We start from the raw sequence: 8,538 nt of genomic DNA, 5'->3' as shown, positions 1-8,538 counted from the left end.
TTAATATTGATTTCATATATTTCATATTAATACCTCTGGTACTGAATCTCTACATCTCTTTCATTGTATATTGCACATATTTATTTATTGTATTTCTTCAGATTGTATTGTAATTTTCTTCTGGTCTTAAATATGTTTCTTTATTTATTTTCCAATATTTTCTTTTTTGTTAATTTTATTTTTCTCTGACTGTTTATATTCAGCATCAAAGCATCTTTTCTATGTGAAAGCTTCTTTCTTGTTGGTATTTATATGAAATACCTGAAATAAGTTACTCCTACATACTTGTCTGCTTCCTGTGAGCTCGTGTAAACTCCGCGTGGCACTCGGAGACACATACAAAAAAAGAAAAGAAAGAAACCCCCCCACGGGGTCGGGTTTCTAGAGAACGAATACAAGGCATGCGCATGCGCTGATCTCCACACACGAACACCGGCGCGCGACCAGCGGAAGAGGCCCATCCGGATAGTTTACAGATCGTCCGCTGAGCTAAAAGGGGGAGGAGTTTACATTATGACTCCCGGCTGGTCTCAGCATCCTCAGAGAGAGAGAGAGAGAGAGAGAGAGAGAGAGGGAGAGAGAGAGAGACAGGGAGGGAGGGAGAGAGAGAGAGAGAGAGAGAGACAGGGAGGGAGAGAGACAGAGAGAGAGACAGGGAGAGAGAGAGAGGGAGGGAGAGAGAGAGAGAGACAGGGAGAGAGAGAGAGGGAGAGACAGGGAGAGAGAGAGAGGGAGAGAGAGACAGACAGGGAGAGAGAGAGAGGAAAAAAAGAGGCGAAGAAGAAGCCAAACAAGCAAAAAAAAGTTTTTTCCTCCGAAGCGAAGAAGAAGAAGAAGAAGAAGAAGAAGAAGAAGACATGGAGGACTCGACCGCTCGGTGACACAATGATAACTTAGCTACTTTGTGTGTTTTGAGAGAGAAACAAACTGTGGGGAAGGCTTTAGTGGGGGGACCAAATGGCGCGCGACACCGAGGACCCCACCAAAGAAAGAAAGAAGAAGAAGAAACCCAAAGAGACCAAGACCAAAACCAAGACCAGGACCAGGACCGTGCACTCCAACGCGCTGCACGAGGAGAACCCGAACCGGCACTACGCCAACAACCGGATCAAGACCACCAAGTACACGGTGCTGTCCTTCCTGCCCAAGAACCTCTTCGAGCAGTTCCACCGGTTCGCCAACGTGTACTTCGTCTTCATCGCGTTGCTCAACTTCGTTCCGGTGGTCAACGCGTTCCAGCCCGAGCTCGCGCTGGTTCCGGTGGTCTTCATCCTGTCCGTCACCGCCATCAAAGACCTGTGGGAGGACTACCGGAGACACCGGTCCGACACCGAGATCAACCACATGGACTGTCTGGTCTACAGCAGGTAGGCTGGGGACAGATGGTGCCTTTAGTTTGTTTTGGTCCAGAGTTTAACTAAATAAGAACAAAAAACAATAGAATAACAATAGAAACAATAGAATAACTTGTATCAAGTGTAACAGAAATAATAGAGTGGAAGAGAGTTTTATTTTGGTAGTTTACAAGATGTATAGATCCTCAAATAGTCCAAAAACATCTGCAACTGTTCTGAAGTTAAGACAAGACAAGTTAAGTTAAGTTAAGTTAAGTTAAGATAAGTTAAGATAAGTTAAGTTGGATAAGTTAAGATAAGTTAAGTTGGATAAGTTAAGATAAGTTAAGTTAAGTTGGATAAGTTAAGTTGGATAAGTTAAGTTGGATAAGTTAAGATAAGTTAAGTTGGATAAGTTAAGATAAGTTAAGTTGGATAAGTTAAGATAAGTTAAGTTAAGTTGGATAAGTTAAGTTGGATAAGTTAAGTTGGATAAGTTAAGTAACATTAGATAAGAGGAGTAAGGAAAGATAAAACTGTATTAACTCTTTTGACAGTTTCATTAAAGATTACAATAGAAGAATAAGAAAAACGATCAAAATATAAACATATATGAACAATATAAAATCAAGTTATAAGTATAAAACAAGTAATACTGACACCAGTGCAAAATGCAGCACAACAGCAATATGAGTAAGTTAAATAAATAAAGTAATAATTCAACTACACAGAAATGTAAAATACAACAAAGATTAAATACAAGAGTGAAAATATAAAGTGTGTTTTACTCTTGTGTTTAATCTTTGTTGTTATAAAAACTGGACACAAACACCAGAAGGAAGGAGACTTTTATTTTGGTAGTTTCTAAGCAGTGTAGATCAAATAGTAGAAAATCTCTGTTCTGAAGATCGATTCATCGGTTTAGTCATTTTTCATATTAAACTAATCACCAACTAGTTTAATAATCGATTGAGTTACTTTTTAAAGACAAAAGAGTCAAAAAAGTTTTCTTTCATCTGTGACAGTAAACTAAATATCTTTGAGTTTTGGACAAAAAGAGACATTTGGGTGAGAAACACGGATCAACTTATACATCATTTTTTAGACCGAACAACAATAAACAATCAATCTAATCCTGACCTGAGACTAGATATCGTCTAAAGATCAGAGATGACACAGATATCACTTAATTATTGATCACAGCGTCTGAACCACCGACTGTTTATAAGAAGAGGACGACGACGTCTCTCATCGGTTTGTGGATGTTTGAAGTCTCAAGTTCAGCGTTTTGACCGTCGCCATCTTGTTTTTTGCAACCAGTGAACAGGAAGTGACTATATGTGGACTGAGGAGGAGTGACGTAGAGACGCCGTATACGTCTCTGGTAGAGACCTGTCAATCACCGTGTAGCCCCGCCCTAAAGCATCCCCTGCTTTATGGTCTGTTTGACTCTAAATGGACCATAATGTACTAAATGAACATCATGCTGTATTGAAGAAGACTTGAAACTAGAGATTGAGACCATAAACTCATGTTTACAATGTTTACTGAGGTAATAAATCAAGAGAGAAGTAGAGTCATTTTCTCATAGACTTCTATACAACCAGAGGAGTCGCCCCCTGGTGGACACTAGAGAGAATGCAGCTTTAACACATGAAGCTTTGAAGAACTTTAATGAACTGGAGGTGAGGCCTGGTCTTAGGTTAGCTGACAACGTGTGTGTGTGTGTGTGTGTGTGTGTGTGTGTGTGTGTGTGTGTGTGTGTGTGTGTGTGTGTGTGTGTGTGTGTGTGTGTGTGTGTGTGTGTGTGTGTGTGTGTGTGTGTGTGTGTGTGTGTGTGTGTGTGTGTGTGTGTGTGTGTGTGTGTGTGTGTGTCTAATGAAAAGCAGCACTGTGGCGCTGACTTCATGGCAGTCAAAAGGCTCAGTGTTTGGAGGCTCCACACTCGTAGACTAAGTCCTGACTCAAGTTGTTCTGTTGAGGTTTGGACATAATTACATTTTCATCCGGATGGCAGAATTGTGCAGAAACACCCGTTCTCCTTTCTCTAGCTGACAGCAGCTGAGTGGACTCGTATCTTCATTCTTCTCACGGTAGATTAAACGTCTCTGGAGAACTTCTTACTTCAGGTGAACCAGATCTGAATGTCTTATCTTCACACGTGGCAAAGCAGCAGGAAGAGGAGGAGGTTGTATTTATGATAATGAGTATTCCATCTTTATCAAAAAATGCTAATATTTACAAAGTCTGACTGATGCTGGTGAACGTCTCCTCCTCCTTTTATCAGGAATGGTTTACCTCCCAGGATCTCTCCTCAATGTGTATTAGACAACAGACAGACAACAGCTTAAAGAGACAATCCTGATGTTCTGTAGTGTGTGTGTGTGAGGTTCTCCTCCACAGTCAGGGTTCTACTGCAGTAGATGAGTTGATAGAACAGACAGGAGAACCAGCACGGGAGCAAAGTGATGTTCTGCTGTGGACGTATGTTAGACTCTAACAGAATGTCTCTCAGTTGAAGTGAAGCTATATTCAGAATGTCTTCACCTCTTCACCTTGCTGTCAGACAGACCTTTCTGAGGGGAACTCAAGCTGTTATCTATGATCTCTACAAAGACACCAGACTCCATTCACTCAAACACTGATTCTACCTCTCAGGACACAGGAGCTGCTGCTCTCCTGCTGCCTCCATCTGTTGCTGAGGTTGTGTTGTTGACAGACATTCTGTTAGAGTCTAACATACGTCCACAGCTGAGGTTCTCCTGTCTGTTTCTATGAACTCATCTACTGTAGTAGAACCCTGACTGTACAGAACACCAGTACTGTCTCTTTAAGCTGTTGTCTGTCTGAGCTGTTTATTCTTCATAACTGGATCATTGATTGGTGACTCTGCTCTATTTACTGTAGTTGTTTTGAAGTCTTGTTCACATTGAAGGACTTCTTTTCATCACACTGTCCTCGTAGAGAGAATGAAGTTCTTCTCCAGGACAGTGTGTGTGGCTGTAACAGTGGAGAAGAGGACTCTGGGGTTCACTGGTGTGTTCTGGTTACAGTGGAATACGCACTTTAATAATGTGAGCAGAGAGAGATAACAGAACCACGAGCTCGTTAGATTCACATATGAGACGTAAAGAGATGTTGGTTCAGTGTTTGAGTTATTGACAGAATCTGTGTCACATAGAAGATGATCTGTGAGTCTTTTATCCCGACAGCACGAGGCTGAAGGAGCCTACGACTCCCGTGTATGATCACTATCCTCTCGCCTGTTTGATTACATCAGGAGACTCAGATTAATGTGACCAGCAGCTCAAAGATATCCAGCTTACTGTCAGACGTGAGAAACATATGAAGTCTCTGACAGACCGACTTCCTGCTGACTGTAGATCTGAGCTGCTTTCCCCTCAGACACAAACCCACCAACATGAGAACCACTCTGCAGTCGTGCACATGAAGCAGCGCACGGTGGAAGTGAATCTATGACAAAGAAAATGAACTGGGATTGAGACAAGTATCATCATTTATTACCGTACCAAACATACAATGAATCCTCTCTCCTCAGAGACAGCAGACTGCAGTGACCTCAGCTCCTCTGGTCCATCGCTCACTGAGTCTGACTGAGCAACGTAATGTGTTCTGAACGTGACACCAGGAAACAAACAGGAAGTCATCGTCTACTGACTAGTCTACTGATCAGGATTACTGAAGCCTTAGTTTACTTAGATTTAGTATGTTTAGTGTTTCTATAAACGTCTCACGTGTTGAACCGTTCACACCGCTCCGTCCTCCAGATAAAGATCAATAACTTACGCTTTTTAAATTCTAATACGTCAGACGGTTCAGAGACAAAGTTAGAGGAATGTTTTCATACAGAGACGGGAGTCATTGATGTGTGTGTGTGGGGGGGTGGGGGTGTTATGAATAAACAACATTATGAGTGTTTTTCCTCCAACTTCCTGACGGATGTTGGAGCTCCAGCTGTTTTATTTATCGGGAATGTGAAGTCTGATCCGGAAGACTCCACACACGCACTGATCGGTCGATTGAGTCAATCGATCGGTCGATTGAGTCAATCGATCGGTCGATTGAGTCAATCGACCGATCGATTGATTGATTGGTTGATTGGTTGATTGGTTGATTGGTTGATTGGTTGATTGGTCGATTGGTTGATTGATCGATTGAGTCGACGTGGACTGAGAGTAGATAAAGAGATTTACTTGAAGCACTTGAAGCACGGTTTGTGCCTCGCTCCATATCTCTCTATACATCGGGGAGGATAGAGCGTTATGTTCCTGCTAAACTATGTTTTTGTATTTTGTACATTTGGAGGAAGAAGTTGGGAGGATTTAATGAGTTGATGGCATCAACAATATTTTCTTTTCCGTACAGATTTATGGATGTCGAGCTGACATTTCTGTTCATAGAAGCACCAGTTATTGACAACATTAACTCCACGTTTTAACCCTCTGAACTCAAAGCAGCTTTTAGGGAGTTTCTCTCTCTCTGTGGTCTAAAGTCCTTCATCTCTATAGAACCAGAACCATCATGTCTAGAACCAGAGAGAACTAGAACATGTCTTTAATAACACAGTTATAGTGACATCAATCATTAAAAAGAAGAAACACAAGTTCTATTTCTTTGATCATTTATTTTACAAAAATTGCCAAACAATGAAATCTATAAATCCAAAATGTTTTGAACAAGTTTTACTAATGTTAGAAAACAAATGTAGACTCTGTGTTATAAATATTAATCTATTCACATGTTTCAGCCTCTCCTCTCCCCTCTCCTCTCTCCTCCTCATCTCCTCTCCTCCCTCCTCTCCTCTCCTCTCCTCTCTCCTCCTCCTCTCCTCTCCTCTCTCTCCTCCTCTCCTCTCCCCTCTCCTCTCTCCTCCTCATCTCCTCTCCTCTCTCCTCCTCTCCTCTCCTCTCCTCTCCCCTCTCCTCTCTCCTCCTCATCTCCTCTCCCCTCTCCTCTCTCCTCCTCATCTCCTCTCCTCTCTCCTCCTCATCTCCTCTCCTCTCCTCTCTCCTCCTCATCTCCTCTCCTCTCTCCTCCTCATCTCCTCCTCTCCTCTCCCCTCTCCTCTCTCCTCCTCATCTCCTCTCCTCTCTCTCCTCTCCCCTCTCCTCTCTCCTCCCTCCTCTCCTCTCCCCTCTCCTCTCTCCTCCTCCTCTCCTCCCTCCTCTCCTCTCCCCTCTCCTCTCTCCCCTCCTCCTCATCTCCTCTCCTCTCTCCTCTCTCTTCTCCTCTCCTCTCTCCTCTCCTCCTCCCCTCTCCTCTCTCCTCTCCTCCTCCTCTCCTCCCTCCTCTCTCCTCTCCGCTCTCCTCTCCTCTCCTCCTCCCCTCTCCTCTCTCCTCTCCTCCTCCCTCATCTCTCCTCTCCTCCTCATCTCCTCTCCTCTCTCCTCTCCTCCTCCTCATCTCCTCTCCTCCCTCCTCTCATCTCTCGCTCCTCTTCTCTCCTCTCCTCTCTCTTCTCCTCTCTCCTCTCCTCTTCTCCTCCTCTCCTCTCTCCTCTCCTCTCTCTTCTCCTCCTCTTCCTCTCCCCTCTCCTCCCCTCTCTCCTCTCCTCTCCTCCTCCTCTCCCCTCTCCTCTTCCTCTCCTCTCTCTTCTCCTCCTCTCCTCTCCTCTCCTCTCCTCCTCCTGTTTTTGATGAAATATCACATGTTTAATCTTCGTGTTGGCTGCTGTTTCACATGATGTGTTCAAAGACCGTCGGTAATCTGACGATGACAGTTTTTTACAGCTTCGAGCGAGGATAAACGATGTGGTTTTGGTGATGGTTTAAGTAAAACATGCTTTTCAGGTTGTTTTTGGGTTCAGATGGTTAAAGCTGCCTCTCGTTGTTCCGGCAGAGCGGAGAGACGCTACGTGGAGAAGTTCTGGAAGGAGGTGACGGTGGGAGACTTCATCCGGCTTCGGTGTAACGAGATCCTCCCCGCCGACGTCCTGCTGCTGAGCTCCAGTGACCCCGACCGTCTGTGCCACATCGAGACCGCCACGCTGGACGGAGAGACCAACCTGAAGCAGAGGCAGGTGGTCCGCAGCTTCTTCGACCTGGTGAGGCTCAACGATTATAAACTGCTTACATCAGCATTTAGTGGCCAACACTGAAACATACGGGCTGTTTAGAGTCTCAGTGTAGTCCTGATCCTCTATCTGAACCAGTCTCAGTGTAGTCCTGATCCTCTATCTGAACCAGTCTCAGTGTAGTCCTGATCCTCTATCTGAACCAGTCTCAGTGTAGTCCTGATCCTCTATCTGAACCAGTCTCAGTGTAGTCCTGATCCTCTATCTGAACCAGTCTCAGTGTAGTCCTGATCCTCTATATGAACCAGTCTCAGTGTAGTCCTGATCCTCTATATGAACCAGTCTCAGTGTAGTCCTGATCCTCTATATGAACCAGTCTCAGTGTAGTCCTGATCCTCTATCAGACCTCCATCAGTAAAGAGACCATCAGAGAGAGGATGGTCTGTTTCTATAGAGTTATTCTTGATGCTCGTCATCGGAGCCACCGGGTCAGATTCTGGTGAAACCAGATGAACTCATGCAGGTTCACCAGAACCTCCTTCAGCTCAGACTCCAGCAGAGACCGGTCCACCGTGGACAGACCCAGATCCTCCAGCAGAGACCGGTCCACCGTGGACAGACCCAGATCCTCCAGCAGAGACCGGTCCACCGTGGACAGACCCAGATCCTCCAGCAGAGACCGGTCCATCGTGGACAGACCCAGATCCTCCAGCAGAGACCGGTCCACCGTGGACAGACCCAGATCCTCCAGCAGAGACCGGTCCATCGTGGACAGACCCAGATCCTCTAACAGAGACCGGTCCACCGTGGACAGACTCGGATCCAGAGCTCCGGAGGGAGGAGGAGAGCTCAACTCTCGGCAGCAGCAGCGTCTCCTCCTCCTCCTCCTCCTCCTCCTCCAGGAGCAGAGCTTCTCCTCTCTGGGAACCAACACCGACACCACGCTGCTGGAGACCCAGGACGTATTGCTGGACCCGCTGGAGGGAAGGGAGGCACGGGAGAACCAGAACCAGGACTGAGAGGAGCAGACTGTCAGACCTGCTGCAGTAACATGAGAGGTTTCTAAAGAGAGTCTGGAGCTCAGAGCCTTTTAAACATAGCTTCAGTTTTAATACTCTTTACTTTAAAGTTCCATTCCTGTAGTTGAGTGTGACCTTGTTACTGATACTA

The 8,538-nt window shown here is 45.1% G+C and overlaps 1 protein-coding gene across 2 annotated transcripts in view; it reads left to right on the top strand.

Moving 5' to 3' along the window:
- The first annotated feature begins 510 nt into the window (after window positions 1-510).
- The window catches only part of atp10a (ATPase phospholipid transporting 10A), a 37,408-nt gene continuing 29,380 nt past the window's right edge, over window positions 511-8,538 (top strand). The window contains exons 1-2 of one of the 2 annotated variants that reach the window (XM_076081516.1): window positions 511-1,367; window positions 7,194-7,398. In XM_076081516.1, coding sequence (XP_075937631.1) covers window positions 958-1,367; window positions 7,194-7,398 — 615 coding nt within the window. In that variant the 5' untranslated portion in view covers window positions 511-957. Of the gene's footprint in view, window positions 1,368-7,193; window positions 7,399-7,454; window positions 8,427-8,538 lie in introns of those variants that run through there. The other variant, XM_076081517.1, reaches the window with a different exon arrangement.

This window comes from Anarhichas minor, unplaced genomic scaffold, assembly GCF_050575085.1.
Source record: "Anarhichas minor isolate MPS153535 unplaced genomic scaffold, ASM5057508v1 ptg000081l, whole genome shotgun sequence".
Classification (NCBI taxonomy): domain Eukaryota; kingdom Metazoa; phylum Chordata; class Actinopteri; order Perciformes; family Anarhichadidae; genus Anarhichas; species Anarhichas minor.
Note: the sequence above shows the minus strand (reverse complement) of the source record. Positions and strands in the feature narration are given on the sequence as shown.